The 20,859-nt window shown below is 35.4% G+C and overlaps 1 protein-coding gene across 3 annotated transcripts in view; it reads right to left on the bottom strand.

Moving 5' to 3' along the window:
* Nucleotides 1–5,996: 5,996 nt before the first annotated feature.
* LOC135114124 (lysophosphatidylcholine acyltransferase 2-like) overlaps nucleotides 5,997–20,859 on the bottom strand; it is a 55,294-nt gene continuing 40,431 nt past the window's right edge. For 2 of the 3 annotated variants that reach the window (XM_064029834.1, XM_064029836.1), the window contains 8 exons: nucleotides 20,234–20,451; nucleotides 18,424–18,536; nucleotides 16,214–16,368; nucleotides 15,825–15,962; nucleotides 15,153–15,278; nucleotides 14,730–14,883; nucleotides 12,697–12,937; nucleotides 5,997–10,584 (listed from right to left, as the gene is read on the bottom strand). In XM_064029834.1, the coding sequence (XP_063885904.1) occupies nucleotides 10,451–10,584; nucleotides 12,697–12,937; nucleotides 14,730–14,883; nucleotides 15,153–15,278; nucleotides 15,825–15,962; nucleotides 16,214–16,368; nucleotides 18,424–18,536; nucleotides 20,234–20,451 (1,279 nt within the window). In that variant the 3' untranslated portion in view covers nucleotides 5,997–10,450. The remainder of the gene's footprint in view (nucleotides 10,585–12,696; nucleotides 12,938–14,729; nucleotides 14,884–15,152; nucleotides 15,279–15,824; nucleotides 15,963–16,213; nucleotides 16,369–18,423; nucleotides 18,537–20,233; nucleotides 20,452–20,859) is intronic. The other variant, XM_064029835.1, reaches the window with a different exon arrangement.

Raw genomic sequence — 20,859 nt, 5'->3', positions numbered from 1 at the left:
TTAGTCGTCCCCTCCAAAGGCCCCTCCACCGCCATCTTGGATAAGGCTCCCCAGCCCCCTCCGGTTCCAATATTATTATTTTTTATTTCCTAAGTATTTTATTTCGGCTTGTAGCTAAGATTTTATGGTTTGTAAAAAATATTTCGTTGTTTTTAAGTTATTTGAGCGCGTGTGTTGCGTGAAAAGTGGTGATTTTGACGTTGTTTTTGTGTAAATAAGAGGGCCGTTTTCGGCGTTTTTTTTTACGGTCCCAAAACTAAATTTTTTATTTCAGCCTGTACTAGGTTCTTATTGGTTTTAAAAAATAGTTGGTGTTTTTTTAAGTGTGTTGCCGTCCTGCTCAGTGAAATGCGTGCACCGTACACTTGTTTTTATTTGTGTTCAACTTCCAATAATATTGAATTATTTTTTCGGTAGATTTTTTATTTGTGCTTGTAGCTCACTTTAAATGGTTTTAGAAAATAGTTCAGATTTTTTAAAGTGTTTTCCGTTATGTTTAAGCCAGAATGGGTGGACATTTGAACGATTTTAAATGGGGTGAAGGTTCCAACAGTTTCCAGATACTTCTTTTTAAATATCTTTAATACTACTGCGTTTTGAAATGTGTTGTTATTTGTGGCATTCCTTAAAATGTGTGGCAAGTCTGAATTTATAAAGCATTCCTGTCTAGCTGCGTTTTTTAGAGGGGCCATTTTCAAAATGAAATACGTACGTACGTAAATAAGGTCGCTGTGACGTCATCAACCCCCAGCCGTGACGTCATAAGCCCCCCCCGCCGTGACGTTATCAGAGTGGTACCTTCCCTAACTCCCTTCCAGTCCCTCCCAGTAAATATTAAGTGTCGTTTTCAAGGTATTTCAAGGTGTGTGTGTGTGTGTGTGTGTGTGTGTGTGTTGCCTTATTTTTCGTTGTACAGATGGTGATGCAGTGTGTGTTGCTTTGTCTTTCGTTGTACAGATTGTTATGCAGTGTGTGTGTGTGTGTGTGTGTGTGTGTGTTGCCTTATCTTTCGTTGTACAGATGGTGATGCAGTGTGTGTGTGTGTGTGTGTGTGTGTGTGTGTGTGTGTGTGTGTGTGTGTGTGTTGCCTTATCTTTCGTTGTACAGATGGTGATGCTGTGTGTGTGTGTGTGTGTGTGTGTGTGTGTGTGTGTGTTGCCTTATCTTTCGTTGTACAGATGGTAATGCTGGGTGTGTGTGTGTGTGTGTGTGTGTGTGTGTGTGTGTGTGTTGCCTTATCTTTCGTTGTACAGATGGTGATGCAGTGTGTGTGTGTGTGTGTGTGTGTGTGTTGCCTTGTCTTACGTTGTACAGATGCTTATGCAGTGTGTGTGTGTGTGTATGTGTGTGTGTGTGTGTTGCCTTATTTTTCGTTGTACAGATGGTGATGCTGGGTGTGTGTGTGTGTGTTGCCTTGTCTTACGTTGTACAGATGCTTATGCAGTGTGTGTGTGTGTGTGTGTGTGTGTGTGTGTGTGTGTGTGTGTGTGTGTGTTGCCTTATTTTTCGTTGTACAGATGGTGATGCAGTGTGTGTTGCTTTGTCTTTCGTTGTACAGATTGTTATGCTGTGTGTGTGTGTGTGTGTGTGTGTGTGTGTGTGTGTGTGTGTGTGTGTGTTGCCTTATCTTTCGTTGTACAGATGGTGATGCAGTGTGTGTGTGTGTGTGTGTGTTGCCTTGTCTTACGTTGTACAGATGCTTATGCAGTGTGTGTGTGTGTGTGTGTGTGTGTGTGTGTGTGTGTGTGTGTGTGTGTGTGTGTTGCCTTATTTTTCGTTGTACAGATGGTGATGCAGTGTGTGTTGCTTTGTCTTTCGTTGTACAGATTGTTATGCAGTGTGTGATGCCCGTGACATCCCTCCATTCCCTCGCGACTACAAGGAGAGAGAGAGAGAGAGAGAGAGAGAGAGAGAGAGAGAGAGAGAGAGCTACAAAAAGCCATCAGGCTTATAGCTACACGTGACAGTCCATGTATGAAACATACCTTTCTCTCCACACATCATCCCCCCGCCTTTTTTTTTTTTTTTTAGCTCCTGAATGACTTGGCACTAACAACCTGATTACTGAGTCCATTCCATTCATCTACCACTCTATTTGAAAACCAATTCCTTCCAGTCTCTTTCCTAAATCTACATTTTTCAAGGTTAGACCCACTATTTCTTGTTCTATCCTGATTACTGACTAAGAATTTTGCTTACATCACCCATGTTATATCCTCTATACCACTTAAAGACTTCTAAGGAAAGTACGAGTAAATTTAAAAGCTTCAGTCTTATTTCATAAGGAATACCCCTCATCCCCTGTATTCTTTTAGTCATTCTCCTTTGTACTGATTCTAATACACCTGTATCATTCCTGTAATATAGGAACCAGAACTACACATCAGAGATCTGTTCAGTACCAAGTATATTGCTTCAGGACTTCTACTTTTAATACTCCTAAAAATTAATCCCAATACCTGATTTGCTTGATTTCTGACCTCTATGCATTACTTTCTTAGACTGAGATCAGAGCTAACTTCTAAATCTTTTTTTTTTCATTCTCTGAACTTACCAGAGCTAAGTGCTTTGCATTTGTTGACATCAAATTGCATTTGCCATTTGTCCATCCATTCAATCATCTGCCTGCAAGGAGATGACATCTGAATCTGACCTAATTAATATATCTGTGTCATCCACAAATTTACTAACAATGCTACTATTACCACTACCTAGGTCATTAATATAGTATACTTAAAATAATAATGACCCTAAAACTGATTCTTGTGGCACCCTATTAATTATTTGACTCCACTCGGATTTAGAGCCATTTACTACAAGTCTGTTGCCAGCTGCCTATCCATGACCTCATCCAGCCTAACACCTCATCTATCCCATGCACCCAACTCTTACTTAGGGGCCTTCGATGGGGTATCTTGTCAAATGCCTTCATAAAGTCCAGGATGTCATAACTATTCACATTATCTTGCACTTCATAAACTTTCCTATAAAAAAACTCAGCAGGTTTGAAAGGCAAGACTTCATGAAGCCATGCTGTGACTGATTTATCAAGTTATGCTTATCTAATGTTCCTCATGATTACTGACTCCATTATTTTACCTACAATGAAGTTAAGTTGACAGGTCTATAATAAGATGTTAACAAAGAGAGAGAGAGAGAGAGAGAGAGAGAGAGCAGTTGCAGAATATGGGTTTTGTTGTCATGCTATTTGATGATGTAACATCACTGATGATGCACTCCCTATCCACATAAATTTGTAAACCACAGGCCATGTAAATTACAACAAAGAAGGAACTGAAGGAAATTTGTTAATATGGATGAGAGATTCTGTGAATGGAATGAAGATGAGGATAAAACTAAGAGGGAAACACCTTTCTTAGCATTCTTCCTTTGGGTTCAGTTGTGGCATTCTCAAATACTTACCAAGACCAAAAAAAAAAAAAAAAAAAAAAACTAGCTCTCATATTTCTGTACAAGAGCAAGGGATAGATTCCTAGTGATTATCCTTGTGTGTGGTTGAGTTTCACTAGCGAACTTAGGCTCCTCGCATAAAGACCCAAGCATTACCTGCTGGTAGTCCTACTTACACTACAGCTATGTGTAATTCATTCTAAACTTCATATCTACATCTACTCTTCCATCTACAGCAACATGTAGGCCTAGATACTAAAAACAATACTTCTTCAGTACAGTTAGAATTATTTCTTGTTCACTAAAAGTTTTGGCCTCCAAGCTACATATCTAAACAATGTGCAACCTAGCACACAATACTATTATGTATGTGTAGCTCATGTAAGCTTTCTACTCAGGGAATTTCAAATGACTTACTGAGACTAGGCAAAAGTTTGGGTGGGGGGAAAGGAAAATATGAGGAATGCTTCCAGTTCCAAAATATTACATTTCCAAGTGAATCTGCACAGTATTTATAATATAACTAAAAATATTTTTAAATACAGAATGGTGGCACTTCATTTGTGGTTCAAAACACACACAAAAATGTTCACACTGTATTTGTGAAAATAAATCACATTGTGATCAAACAAGTTATGCAAATATATTGGTCAAACTCACTAATATTAATATTACCTACTTGTAAAAACACTAACCATTTCTGTTAAAAAAATCAACTCTGCATAAAGCAAAAAAACAACATAGAACAATTCAAAACACACAATATTTACTGAGGAAGGCTTTATATACTGATAACAGCTCCATAAGCCTTTAGGTGCAAAACTACTGAGCACAATTTCCCACTCATCCCTTCAGTACAGGAAATAACATTACACGTTTATGCACTTCATCATACCTACAACTAATGTTGAACATGAGATTATGTCTTCTGTTGATATGCTTTTTTTATTGTCTTGTATTGTTCAATACAAAAATGTGAATCCAAATAAGGTTTCTGTGTGCTTGTGTGTATTTAAGTAGCATATTGTTATTAGTAGCATGCAGTTATTAGTATGTGATGAGACATATGCAGTTGTCCAATAAGCATCTTCATTTATCAGTGTAACACTATAATCACATCTGAGTTTTGTGTGGTGGGATGATAGTGAACATTGGTTACAACTGTATAGGCTCACCATTATGAGAACCTGGGTTTGGCCATTAGAGTGTGAAAAAATGCTGAACAAATAGTCATTCAGTTTTTGCAGTGGGTTAATGAGAAACCACTTACATAATACTGTATAGACATAGCAAAATAAGAAAGAAAAATAACAAGTGAGCATTAGGCAAGGATTATTAATGCAGAAATAAACAGGTGGGGTTGATTGTTGCTACAACCACCCAACCTTTTACAGGAAGTTATATGAAGGAATGATATAAAAGGCAGACAGAAACAAAACTAATTAATCAACCTTTTTGTAAGCACAGACAGCATCATTTGCCAAATTTGTAACAGAATCCTGGAAAGTAGATAGCATGAGTTTGAATGTACTATTTGTATGTGGATATGTAGGCATTGTGCTGAGCTGTTATTTTGCTTTGGACTGTAATTTTGTTTTCTTGAATCTAAACCCACACTGTTTAGTATATGAGAAGTTAGTAACCTATGGTTTTTACATCTGTCCTTATGTCACACTATACTGCATGCTAAAACTTTAATAACAAATGGTTTCCCAATCTGGTTTGAGGATGAACTAAACCCCTTCACACAAATGGCAGTGAGGACTGTGACAAAAAAAAATAGAATATCTATGCTAAGCAAATGAAAAAAAGACAAATTCTAGTCACTTACTAACAAGCAAATGCTAGATCTTCATGAACTAGAGAGAGAGAGAGAGAGAGAGAGAGAGAGAGAGAGAGAGAGAGAGAGAGAGAGAGAGAGAGAGAGAGAGAGAGAGAGAATTAACAAAAGGAACTTGTATGGATGTTTCTTCTAAAAGAAAGGAATATATATATATATATATATATATATATATATATATATATATATATATATATATATATATATATATATATATATATATATATATAGTCATACCTCATAATTCAAATGTCCTTAAATTTGAACAACACCCAATTTAAACAGTGTTGGCGAGCAAATTTTGTCCTCCTGTTCGAATGCAGTCCTCCAATTTGAACACAAAAAACTCATTCTAATAAGGCCACTCAATCAGTCCCTCTTCTGTTCCTCCTCCCTCTTCCCTCCCTCTCCCTTCCCTGCAACTCTCCTCCATCCCTCCCCATTTCCTTCCTCCCTCAATCTATCTCTCCTCCTCCTCCTTGCCCCATGTACTCTCCATCCACATATGTCCCTTCTTCCTTTTGTTCCTTTCCTCTCCCTTCCTCTTTCCAAATCTTTCTCCCTGTCACCTCCCCTCCCCCTTATCTGTCAGAGATAAGAGGCAAGGAAGTGATACCTTGCTCTCTCTCCCCCTCATTCATTTGGTGTAATTTTTGCTTCATCCTTTTTCACTTGTATAATTCCATTTTCATTCTCTATCAGTCTCATTCTATTTAGCAATTCTCAGGATTGTTTTTACTTTCACAGAGAGAGAGAGAGAGAGAGAGAGAGAGAGAGAGAGAGAGAGAGAGAGAGAGAGAGAGAGAGAGAGAGAGAGAGAGAGGATTTTAGTGAAAAATAAAAAAAAATGCATACACTACAGCAACTGTTTTCAAGACTAGGAGGAACTTTTGATGATTATTCATTTTGAGGTTGGTGTTTATTTACAATGGTATTTTGTGTAAAATCTTCAGGTCATTGTTTTTGTATCTGATGCACAGGATAACCCACTTTTGTCTTTTTAAGATGATTTAAATGATGTCTTATATGCAGAAATATATGGTACTTCATGTTTTCTTTTACTGTATTTTTTTCTATATAAACAATTTAGGTTATTTTCATTCAATTTTATGTTTAGGGCACATCATAAACCCATAAAAAAAAAGGGGCCGGTGGATTTTGGGGCCTGGAACAGATTAATCCTTTTTACACTAATTTGAATGGGATGAATTGCTTCCCATTTTGAACATTCCTAATTCCAACAGCCCAAAAGAACCAATTAAGTTTGAATTACAAGGTATCACTATAAATAAATAAATATATATATATATATATATATATATATATATATATATATATATATATATATATATATATATATATATATATATATATATATATATATATATATATATATATATATATATATATAATGATAAAAATTCATTACATGTTATAGTGCTAAAAAGAAAAAAAATAATAATTTGCAGAAGCAAGCTACTGAAGCAGGAAAAACTATGATTCAAAATTTAGTACAACTAAAAATTTCACTATTTTGTACATACTTGTATCCCCATTAAAACATACATATTTGAGAGTACAATTTCTTATCAAAACACACTATTAACAGTTTATAAATGTAACACTGAATATAGTAAACACCTCAAACATTTACATTTGGAGTGTCATTGACAAATTTTGTAAGCAGGTAAGTACTTTAATATAACATATTGTAAGATACAATTACATGTTGGCTTCATAGAAACTGCAGTATTTACCATGCACATCTTGTTTTTCTTTAGAGATAAGTAGCTTACATGATTCTTTTCTCTGCACCTAATAATTATTAATACTCAAGAAGTGTATTGAGTACTACTTTACATATGTGCATTTTCATGGTGTAAAAATCAGGAATGGCTTCCATTACTCTTAGACAGTACTGTAAATACATGATGATAAGGGCTATCTCACTTGACAATTTACAACTGGCTAAATACCCCAGCATCAACTGGCAAGGTTATATATTGCAGGGAAGCACTGATTTCACACTTTGCAGGTGGATAGTTTAGTAGAATTTTCTTAAGTTGACTACTATATTTCTTGTTTGTCTTTAATGGAAAGGAATATTAATGACTAACAAATTCAAATTTGAGAAAACTTAACAATCTATGAAATCCTAAGCTTTTACCTTATTTCTAAAATCTACAATCTTTTTAAGACCTCACCTGCTTACCACTCATGTGGTGTAGCACAGACCATTTCTGGTCTTTTGTAGCAATGCAGACACACACACACACACACACATACACACACACACATTCAACAGAGGGCAGTGTTGGCCTTCTGCACCTCAAACAGGGAGATCACAACTTCTTGACTATGGTATGCACCTATTCACTGCTAAGTAAACAGGGACTACAGGATGAAAGGAGACCTGCCCCAATTGTCTCCACATGGCATAACCTCTTTTGAGTGGAGTGCACTATTCACTATACCATCAGGCCACTTATACTATGCTTATACTACATAATTTTCATTTAGGAGAGCATATCACAGCTATTTATGGACTATATTCACTCCTTGTCATCTAGCAGAATGTCAATACTACTATAGTTTGGTGTTAATAACACAAGAAATACAGATAAGCAACATTTGGCACCAGAGATGGCCACCTACATTAGTGGAGGAAGTCATTAAGTACACTTCAACTATTGACTCTAGTCCTATTGCCAACTCGAGGGTCTAGCAAGTCTCAGTTGTCTACTGGAGGTAAAAGGTCTTTTCTATTCTAATTTCTAAGGTTACTTCATTCTTCTTAGTCTAGGAAATTGTACACAAACTATATTTATAACTGTCCAAATTATGGTTTAATCTGAGCTGCAAAATTCCTAACCTGGATTTGACTTGGTCACCATCCCTTAGTTTACATTCCATGAGCAGAAACTGCTTTCATGTCGTGGACTGGGAGTCAATATACTTGTACAAGAATATTCTATGAGCCTTATCAGTTACCCTTTGACAGTCTAGTTGGGCTGAAAAAAGGGTAGTTGTCTATTGCTTGCAATCAACAAGCAATCCCCTCCAGAATTAGCAGAAGTTTCATTTGAATTACACAAAATTAACACAATGAGGTAGAATAAATATTTAGCAACAATGATGGTTATATAGAACTTCCTGAAATTTTGAAGTAGATTGTTAATCATATCCAGCTAATCATCACGTCACTGGTATAAAGATCAGATTTTCCACACCAACTAATCATCACGTCACTGGTATAAAGATCAGATTTTTCACAATCATTGATAAGTCATAAACTGCCAGTAATTAGTGGTATTACAGATATTAAACATTTATTTGTAATCTTTATACTTAACAAAGCATAACTTCTAAGAAATCTCAATATCAGTGTACCAAACGGGAGAGAATCCTGCATCATGAGGTGTGAATGTTGGTTCTGTTCTCAACATGGGAGTAGGCATAGAGTCCATTTTATTCTTTATTACTAAAACTAAATTTATATAATTTTTTTTTAATTAAAGTATTCTTGTAATGATAATTTCAGCCAATTTTTACATGAACTAAAATGGTTTCTTAATGTTCTCACTGCATCAGCTAGTCTGGTTGTTTGCATGGAACATACTTCCACCTGGCAGATAATTATAAAACAAACACAAAACTGTATTAATGGACAAAATAAAGCACATTAATTCACATAAAAGTACTTCCCAATGGAATACATAGTGGTACTGCAGCTGACAAGGGTATAATTAGTCTTTTATCAGTACATGATTTACCAAAGTCTTTGTATCAGTGCATGACGTGGTGCACTATAAAAACAAAAAATACAATATTCAATCACTGCTATAGTATAACAATCTGAAATCTTTCTCATGAATGAATATGGAGTGATAAAGAGTAATAAAACATTCAAGGCATGACAGTAAATACCATGCCTGTAATCTATGTACTATAAATCTTCATAACATGCTCTTCCCATTACTTAATTACCTATCTCTCATATGGTAAAACAAAAATAGGTTTAAAACAAAACAATTATTACACAAATTTAGTTTTTTTTTTTTTGTGTTCTTTACATTCCATTAATGATCCCATACTGGACAGGATCAACAATGACAAAATAAACCAACAAATTAAATGTAGAATGTCCTCACCAAGTGCCATGTACGAACAGTGGAATTTGAACCCTGACTCCCAAAGTATCACTGCCATAAATTCAGTCTTACCATTCAGCTTTTACACTCTCTTGAAAAATTTCTATTCCTCCCTGCTTAACTTTTCTTCCTTCGATGTCCAGGGAAAGCCCTCTATGCATTGTGTCTAATATTATTACTTCTCAATTACAGTTTAATAATTTGAAGCAACTGAATTTGTAAGATTTTAAATAGTTTTGGCAGAGGTACATATACAGATGCTCCCTGATTCATGAACATCTGAGTTATGAACATAAGGAGATACAAACAAGTCACCTGTTACATCAAGATAAAGAGGTGCTATGTTGTTTTCGCTTTCTGCTACACAGCTGTGTTTCACCAAATGTGAGGACAAAACACACACCCTCACACAATTTGAAATGTGATGGCACTCCACCACTGTGTTATATTGAACGTGATGACAAAACATCTCATGTGGTGGCTGCTCTGCTGCATCACTACAAATGTAAGGGCAAAACACATTCTGTTGCAGCTGCACCACAGCATCATGTTGAATGGGAGGACAAAACATACACTCACACAGTACTAGGCTATGTGGTTGGCATAAATAATTGTTTTTCAGTATTCTTTATATCCCAAGTTTTGCAATCTTCAAGTTTAGCATCATGGCTTTGGAAGAAAGCAAGCATAAAACTCAACAGGGTACTGTACAACCAAAATGTTTTATAAATCAATAATTTAAGAACATAATATTATAAATCAACAATTTAAGAACATAACAGCTTATGAATAGGTGTCTGGAAAATAACTCATTCATAAGTTGGGGAGCATCTGTACTCCAATGCAGTTTTACAATATTGATAAGTTACTCAAATATAAAGTAAAAGAAAAATGCATATTCACATTAGGTAGTGTTATACAAGGGGATAATGAACCAACATGACAATAGATAATGTACACTTGTTAGTAAACAATATACAAACTTAAAAAACGTCCCTTTATAAATAACATTAAAATAGGTAAACTGGGTGAAAACAGAAACAAATTGTTAATCAGCTTTCTTCTTCCCTGGTGGTGGTAAATGCCCTGTCCTTGGCCGCGTGCCCTGCTTCAGGCTTTCTTGGAATAAAAGGAAGATCTTGGCATACTCTGGTTTCCTCTTGGCATGAGCCTCAAAATCCTCTGCAAAATATTCAGTAGAATCACTAAAAATAAATTTATGAGAAAGCAGTAGATGCATTAAATGTGTGAACTGGAACTGGAATACAGACACTTTTACAAAATTCCTAAATTTTACAGGTGAAATTCCTGTGGAATTTTGTGCAGGATTTCTAAGGCTAAAGCAAAGTATGTAAAATGGCCCAGTAAGTTAAATGATATGACTGAATTAACAGGAAAAATAAAATAAAATAAATAAATAAATGAACTCATTTAAGTACTATAATATGTGGAGTAAAAAAAAATTGAAATAATGGTCACTTTCACCATTGATGAAGTTGTACATCATCATGACTGTAAACTGTTCTCTAGCAACTCACTACATACATACACTGATAGTTCCTGCCTCCTGTCCCCTCCATCAGTAGCTGCTGCAGTGTACATCCCCTCCAAATCTCTTACTACTGCTTGGAGGTTGCCAGCCACCACCTCAATCCTTATGGCAAAACTGTTTGCCATTAAGGAGGGCCTTGGTTTTGGCAACAGCCATACCTCCCCTTCCTCAATAACACTTTTTATGAATTCCCTCACAGCCCTCCAACTCATCCAATACCATTCCCTCTACCTTCAAATACACCACCTATTACACCAACTGCCTACCTCACATATTGACATCCACCTTCAGTGGGTCCCCTCCCACATCAGCATCGTGGGCAACACCACAGCCAACAGAATGGTAAATGAGGCCCACTCCCACCCCTTTCCCATAGACCTTCCCACATACCAGACTGTAACTTACTTTGGGAAAGACGCCTGACAGATGTCTTACAGTACACAAGACTTAGATGAATCACACAAGACACATGACACCATTGGTGGACCCACTCTCCCAGCCATGTCCTAGACACTGCAGTCACCAGACCCAGGATAGGACACAGCTGCCTCAATCCTCACATGCACAGTCTAGGCCTGATGGACATCCCTAACTACCCCTGGTGCCCCACACAGCCAGACACTCCAGAACACCTGTTGTTACAATGACTTCACCACCACTCCCACCGCACTGCTCTCCTCCACTCACTGACATCACTCCACATCCACAGGCCATCACTAGCAGATCCAAGACCCTGGCCTGGCCTTCAAGGCACTCATGCACACCAGGGTCTTCCTCCAGAAAACTAGACAGCTCACCAGAATCTAACCAGATAACTTGCCTGCTACCATAACTTTCTAGGCACTAGAGGCTGTGGTATCACAGCCTGCAAGGCCCCCAGGTCCCCGTCAAGAACAACTACTGTCTAAAGGGCATGTGGCATACATGGCTGACAACAGCTAAATTTAGACATACACCTGGCAAATGGAAACAAATACAAATTTCCATGATTATTCAAATCCCAAAATTTGTTTGATTTTCCTAATATCCAAGTTTTCCATGTCTGGCAAATTGACATATTACTATATGGTGGTATTAAGTGAAAATAAATGAAGATATGAAAATCATAATGTATGAAAATTTCCTTCACCAAATTGAATATCTTAGATAAAATCTCTTGATGGTAAATAAAGGATTACTACTTTTTGTTTACTTACTTGAAAAGAAAGGTATTGTAAACTCATTATTTTCCTTCTTTTTGAGTCAAAACTATAACTCTATCATCACATACATCAGCCACTTATGTGTTCATGCATTTATATGTTTAATGTTTCTATTAGATTAACTTTCATGGCTTTTCTAGACTCATAAACATAATATACATTTTTCCTCCTAAAGATCTGAAGGAGCTAATTATAACAACTAGTCCTCCCCTAGTTACAGAATTTTTCTTTCTTTGCATGTGGCAATAATTTAGCAACTAGTTGTAAACAATCAACAGATTCTGAAAGCACAGCAAAGATTTCCTAACTTTGCTCATTATATGTGAAAGGCAGATAGTGGAAACATTGGGTTGGTAAAACATGACTCCAAGTGGAAAACACTATTGAAGAATTTTGGAAAACTACCATGATAAACCAAGATATGAAGCATTCTTTGAAAGAATGCAAGGTCATATAACACAGCATTCGCCTATAAATCTAGGTACATTTTCTTAAAGTTAAAATCAAATTAATAAAGGCCACAATTTTATTCTTCCTTACCATATGTAATGTAGCCTTTATCATTTTGGTCTGCTTGCTTAAATATGCGAGTAACTTCTTCTGGAGTTATGTCCAAGGAGGTTTGGAGAGCCTCTATAGCATCCTCAAGGAAGACCTGCCCCTTGCCTTCATGATCCAACAGCTTGAAGCCCCATTTGAGGGTTTCTTCTGTGTTGGCAGGTTTACAGTACTGATAATACCCCATCAAATATTTTCTAAAATCTAGAGTTCCAGTGTTGTCCTGAAAATCAGATATATATTTAGATGTCTCAAATTTAATCAAGAGAATGGTCATTGGAATATGACTACTAAATCAATGTCTGCCAAAAGAATTAACAAAGATTAAATAAGTTAAGTATGCAAAGTGGAAAAAATATCCTATGAATATGTTATGAAATTTGATTTCTTAAAAGTATCAGAAACTAAAGACAACTTAATATCTCGGTTATCACATTGTCATCTCAAACCGTGACTATCCATATCCAGTCACATCATGAGTAGGGTACCTTTACTCATGTTAAAAAGAGTAAAAATGGCATTCACATATTTGGATGAAGGAATGATAAAAAATTTGTTGATTTCCATGATAAGACCAAGATTGGAATATGCGACAGTGGTAAGGTCTCCTCATACAAAGAGGAATATTGTAAAATTAGAAAGAGTACTAATAGCAGTCACTAAGATGGTTCTGGAGTCAACCAAGTCAACCTATGAAGAGAGATTAAAAATGTTGGAAACTCCTACCCTTGAAAATAGGAAAGAGAGAGAGAGGAGATTTAATAAACATCTATGGAATGATAAATGGTATGGAAAATGTGGACAAAAAATATTTTATAAATTTAGACACACAGAGTACAAGGGGACACAGTAAGAAGCTGAAGAAAGTTAACTGTAGAAGAGACATCAAGAAGTATAGTTTTCCTCATAGAAGTGTGAACAAGTGGAATGAACTCAGTAAAGACATTGTCAATGCCATGACTGTCCTTGCTTTTAAGACCAAACTGGATAGATATAGAGACGGGATACTATACAACACACACACACACACACACACACACACACACACGCAGGTACGGTGAGGCAAATGGGTGAGCCTCTTAATGTGCAGCCCCTATTCACCTAGCAGCAAGTAGGTACGGGATGTAACCCGATGGGTTGTGACCTCGCTGTCCTGGTGTGTGGTATGTAAGTGGTCTCAGTCCTACCCAAAGATCAGTCACTATGAGCTTTGAGGACTTTCCATAGGGGAGCAGCTGGCTGGGTGACCAGCAGATGACTGTAGGTGAATCACACACACACACACAAACACCATTGATTAACTGAGGTCTTCTTTTTCATGAAAATGGAACCAGTTTTTATGAAGAATAGAGCTACATGCTATGGAGAAGAAAATAGAAAACTGATTGAAAACAAACCAAAATGAGTTAGAGCATCCTAAAAGTTTCTAAAACCTTAATCCAGTAAAACACTACAAGAGTGTTAGGAGGAAATTTCACACCAACCACATATTATCATCTTGAAAACATTATCACTTCTCAGCATGAGAGGACATGCAAAGAATAATTCCTAACATACACTGACCCAATGTCAAAAATACAAGTACCGATAACTTCTTAGGCCTACGATGTGTTAAGAAGGAAATGTAAGAAGGGGCAGGGCCAAGACTGACTGTCCAATGGGATGCATTGGCCAATACATTGACATGATATCAATATAGTGTTATATAAAATCACTATTATGCCATACATGTATGCTATACTGTTTTCCACAGGTTATAAGATATGGGTTTTGAGATTATCAAAACATATTTGGGTTTATATTACTGATAGTGATATGCTGTTCATGGGTATTGAATTTTGAATTATGTACTTATTAATTTTGCCTTTAATAGTATTTCCTGGAAGGTAAATATGGAAAGTCTCACCTGTACTAAAGAGGTAAATATAAATTGTTCACTTATATCAATCAGAAAAATTCATGACATAAAATTATGATCATTGTGAGAAAAAGGAATGTGGTAATATATTTCTTACCTTATCATACAACTTGAAGAGATCTATAAGTGCTGGCTCAGATTCAGGCATTCCCAGGTATTTGGCAAAATCTGAGAAATTTATCTGTCCATCACTGGTAGCAATATCTGCATAATGATTTAGAAGCTCTTCTTCCACATTCTTAAGATTCAAACTGAAAAAAAAAAAAAAAAAAAAAAAAAAAAAAACATTTATGAATCTATATAGAACTTGGTGTAAAAATAATGCTTCTGTTATAGATCCATGTAATCAAACTATGTGATTGTAAAATATAAACAATGTAGTATGCTGAATCCAGTAACATTAAACAAAAGTAGTATACACATTAAATCTCATCAGTACTGGTATTTCTTTGAGGCAAGATATTGCACATCTTTAGGTGTCTGTATGTGATAATGTACAACATCAGGTGCTAGAACTCACCCAAATCGTTGACGAAGCTTCAGGAACTCAATAAGGCCTGTCTCACATGGCAAATTCTTGAGCTTGGCCTTGTGCATTAAGCGGCAGTCATCATAAGTGTAATCTGCAACTGGCACACCCAATGCACTGCAAGACAATTCTAGGTTCTAATTGCTGACTGCAGTCTTTTCATTCATATTTGCAATGGCATAATTATTCAGATTTTCTGTGGAATATCTACATCTTCCATGTCAGAGACCTGTCTCTGTGTGCTGAAAACATATCGGAGGTAATGGTGTCTGGCATGGACACATGCATTACTCAATCTTTCTCTCACCCTGAACCTCTCAAATTTTGACTTAACTCAGCCTGTTCTAATGCTATACATGATAGAAGGTTTCTGGCCTCATTTTCAGTACATGGTTTAGTTTTGAACTTACTTTCTTTGCTGTACTTGGCTTAGAAGTTTTGTCTAGGGGTACTTAATTATGTCTAAGCCTTAAGATGAACTTGAGCTAGTGTACTAGGGTTTTTCCAAAATTAGCTGGTTATGACATCTGAAAGACCTAAATTTTCACTCCTTTCCCTCAAATTAAATTCTTTTTTTTTCCAAAGCTTAACATTGCAGAAATTCTTAAGGAAAATGCATCAATAATAGCATTTATAATTCAGTTCATACCACAGAAAACTTACTCGGCCATAACTTGCCGAACATTATTGGCAAACAATTTGGCATCTTGCTTTTCTTCTTCACTCGGAGTATAGACTGGAAGGTATTCCAGTTCACAATAATTGTGAAATTGGCAGAGTGTCACCCACAGCATTTTCAACCTGAAAAAAAATTTGTCATCTCATTATAAATTTACAAAACTTTATACCCATATTTCAAAATTAAATACCACTGACAAGTTACTGATATAAAATTCCTTAACTAAATTCATCTCAATGTAAAATGTATTAAAAAATGTTTTCATGTTCTCTGAGCTACTTAAGACAAGTTCTGATGAACAAGTCTTACTTATTTATCAATATTCAGATGCTAAACTTTCAAACTTTTAAACAATTGCAGCCACAGAACTTACGCTCCAGGCCCATCCCAGGTCCAAGTGAAGGAGTCTGTGCGATTGTTGTAGCGAATGAGGACAGGTTGAACAGGCACACCAGGGTAAAAGGCACCTGGCTTGAAGGTGATGAGGCATGAGCGATTGGTGCAGGTGCCTTCAGGGAACACCATGATCTGGGGATCAGTTGATGACATCAGTTCCCTCACAGAAATATCTCACTGACAAAAGCATAAAATTAAGGAAAAATAGATCTATACATGTCATAAAACCACATCATTAAAATTAAATATCCTTCACCCATAAACAAAATGAATCTACAGATATTTTAGTATTTCAGTTTCAATTAACCAATTCTATGGCTTTTAAGTCATAGATGTAGATAAAACATTTTTTTATATTTCAAGGATTTACCATTATGTAACAGATGTGTGCCTGTCAAATCCTGTTATTTATAAAACATTTTTTTATATTTCAAGGATTTACCATTATGTAACAGATGTGTGCCTGTCAAATCCTGTTATTTATGGAGTCAACATAACAGTAGTATATGCAAACAATTGGAGAGAGAATGACAAACCTTACATAATGATTTGAAGGTTATATATCACAGACAAATTAATTTCTTGTTTAATACACATAGTACATGCATGCATAGCAAAAAAATGCATTAGCCAGAAAGTCTCAAGAAATCATGTATAAAAATTACCAGACAAAAATTAAAACTGTTATTCCCAATCCATCTTAAAAATGACAGCAGTAAGAATGGTTATTTGTGCACATGAAATTACATGAAGCATTAACTACTGAGAGAGAGAGAGAGAGAGAGAGAGAGAGAGAGAGAGAGAGAGAGAGAGAGAGAGAGAGAGAGAGAGAGAGAGAGTACCTGATTTCCATATTTGAATGTAATCACAGTATAAAGTAGAAATGTAGAAGTAGCAAAAATGTTCATATTAAGGTGTGTTTTTTTGTAAGAATATAGAAGGTGTGTAGTAATGGTTAAATTATTTAATTTTCGATTCTCTAAACTTTTCACTCCAGGTAACTTTTCCATACCTCCTTATTGAAGAAAAAATCTATATAGCTTACTGAGCATCTTAACCTTCCACATTCTTTTGACAAACAGTAATGTTTATTGCCAAGCTCAGACCATTCCCAAAATTATGAATATGTTTGTCTGCAGAAACATGCAAGTCCAACAAAATTTTTCTCATTTTCCTTAGACAATGTCAATAACATCTATTCCAGAATTATTATCTAAGTCCTTTCTCACATTATGTGACCCTCATTTCAATTCCACAAGCCCACAAGCAGTTTGACAAGGATAACTCTAGTATTAACTAATTAAATCTTGAGCACAATTTTCACTTACTTTTCTTTCACTACTACTACAATCCTAACTGCTCTAGATATACTGTCCATCTGGGAGACACTTCTCAATCCAGATTCTTGCATACAACATATATTTACACATAATCTCTTGAGCACTTCAGGTGCTTCTGTCTCAAATTGTTTTGATAACTACAGAAGCCAATCTCTCCTTGATCAACAGTTTATGATTATAAAATGAAATTATTGTATTTCAATATAGAATCATACCTTAATGTCAATCATTATAATGTTAATTAGTATTCTGATGCTGAGGATGCAGTGCAGAACTGTATTGCAAGAAACTACTGTATGGTACCACTGTTAGGACAGTAAAAGTATAGTAATGTTACTGTTCATAATGTATAGTATTAAGATATGAGTGATTTTTTCATATCTTTTTACACAAAGTTACATAAAAAAATACAGCTGTAAGCAGATGAGACCTGTTTATGGATATTATGAACTTGTCTCACTTCCCATCCATGCCAGACCTGAGGAGAATGACCTAAACCCTGACTTCACAGGCTTGGGCACTGGCATAAGTGTGACACCTGGCTCACCCCTCCCTAGGGACTCAGAAGTTGACCTGACAACTAGCAACAGAACTTCATATTCCTGACCTGTGGTATGATACCAGATATGAAATTATGGTACAATATTTTTATCACACCAGTATGGTATGAAGGTGACACAAACTTTAGATACGTAAGAAGATATGGTAAAGAATTTTCTTTGGTACAAGTAATGCTAAATTTTATTATATTTATAGCATGCTCAAAGTAAAGACCACAAAATGTGTTCCCCAAACCTGAACTTTACCATTCTTCAAAAACAGACATCCTGGATGTTACTGCTCTTACCTGCGGCCACTCTTCTTCACTGCTTGCCCGCTCCTTAATTTCCTGAATAGTGTTTTGACGAGAGTTGGGGTCTTCACGCCACACATAAACAGGCTGAGTGTAGTCTATGTATTCTGCCAGGGCATAAAACACTTGGTTATACACTATAGACAAAGCTATCAGTATAGATCACCTATCTCTTGGATGAACACAAAAGGAGACTTCATGGTATATGATTGTATGAATTATGTAATAATTTGTCAATATTATTTTTAGCACAATATTTTTTTTTCTTTAAATAAAAAACTATGTTACTGTACAGCTGGCATCAGAAATTCCAAGTAATTTAAGAATTTTTTGGGAATGTGCAGAACACAGACTGAAAAATAAGTTGGGAGCTGCCAAGTTGCAACAAGTTTACATGTATATATAAATCATCTTGATTTCTGATTATCAAGTGTACATTTACCTAAAATTATTATACATGTAAGGTAAGTGATCAATTCTAGCAGTAATGGTGTCAGTCTTCTCAGAATTTGGCCAGTGAAAAATGAGTCATAAGTGTTGTAATTTTACTTGCCTTTCTGGAAGAAGAAAAAAAAAAAAAATTTCATGACAGATGTAATTAAGGATATCTGTAACAGGGAAAACTGATAGGTGGAAAAAAAGCTGATTTTAAGAATATCTATTTACAAAGACCAATATGATTAATGATGCTGCTTCAAAAAAAAAAAAAAAAAAAAAAAAAATTATATATATATATATATATATATATATATATATATATATATATATATATATATATATATATATATATATATATATATATATATATATATATATATATATTTATTTTATTTTTTTTTTGTGTACATGAGTGTATACACTACATATCTTAATATCATATGATGCTGCAATTTTCTGGGATATATGAAAAATACACATCTGCTGCACATCACACTAATGCATGGTTTACTTTCTTCTGTATGAACCTTTTTTAACATAAGATACATCATAAAAGTTTTATATATATATATATATATATATATATATATATATATATATATATATATATATATATATATATATATATATATATATATATATTCACATATGTATAATGTGAAACCAATTCATACTGCAAAAGAAAATGACACTTATTTTTACTTATGTAAATTCTCTTCATGTGGTTGATTTCTGTACACGTTTAACAGAGATGGTCTACAAAATGAATGCTAGATGACTGTCACTTGATTTTACTAACATCTGCTAAATTAACAGGAAATGAAATCATGTACTTAATATTTGAATATATAGAGCATAACATTTAATTCTACCATGACCCTACATAAAATATTTTCATGATCTATCAAGAAACAGGACCAAATACTGGCCTCTATGATAATAAGAAACTGTTTGCAGAGCTGAATGACAGTTATCCTCTTGACAACTGGCCAAACTGCACACGATCAGACATAAGGCTCCTACATGATATCCCACATGAAAAACACACACACACACACACACTATACATGTCCAAAAATTCAATGACAAATAATTTTATTCAGAGGGTAAAATACACATATATGTGACATGAGACTGGCCACAAACCTTGATCAATGAGGGTTAGAGTTCAGCAGAAAATTTCTTTCAGTCCATAACCATAATACAACATACATAATGGTTAATTGCATGCAAGAGAGAAAGAGAGAGAGAGAGAGAGAAAGAGAGAGATAGAGAGTAGGTCTACAGAGTAATGTGCAGGACAGAACCTGCACAGTGAGAAAGCTGGCATTACTGATATATGAGAATATAGCATGTCAACACCTACTGCCAAAGAGGGGAAGCTGCAGATTTTCTATGCGGTTCACCAGACAGGGAACATTGGACCAGAAAACTGCAACGGCATCAAAGAAACTGCTATGAGGCCCAACAATAAGTATGGGAGCTTCAGCCTTGGTTGCCCTGCGCCCTTTCATTTTGATCCAATGGAATCCATAGCATCTCATCATCATTCGACCCATAAGGCCCATATACCATCGGATCTTCCTGTGGAAGTCATAAAATATGACTTAAATATGTTGAAATTCTTTTAATACCCTTTGACTGACTACAGCAGGGATATTGGAAAAGAACTATCAGAGTGGAATTCAATAAAATTTTCGCAATCCTACTAAATAATACTTTCACACTCTTTGGGCCAGGTTGCCAATAGCAAATGTCACAATTAAAGTATTATTTCAACTATGCATTCACATTTGCTCCATGTATGTTCCACAAAAAGATTTTCTTTTCTTTGTTCAATTTTGTATGTAATACTAAAGCATTTATATTAGCAAATTAACATTTTGATGCTTCATTACAGGTAACCAAATAACAATAACAAACTGCAAGCTTTTGCTTTAGTATTTCAAGAGTAGTCATAATGTACGATGAGGAAAGATACTTCACTGCCCC

Source organism: Scylla paramamosain, chromosome 27 (assembly GCF_035594125.1).
Source record: "Scylla paramamosain isolate STU-SP2022 chromosome 27, ASM3559412v1, whole genome shotgun sequence".
Lineage (NCBI taxonomy): Eukaryota > Metazoa > Arthropoda > Malacostraca > Decapoda > Portunidae > Scylla > Scylla paramamosain.
Note: the sequence above shows the minus strand (reverse complement) of the source record. Positions and strands in the feature narration are given on the sequence as shown.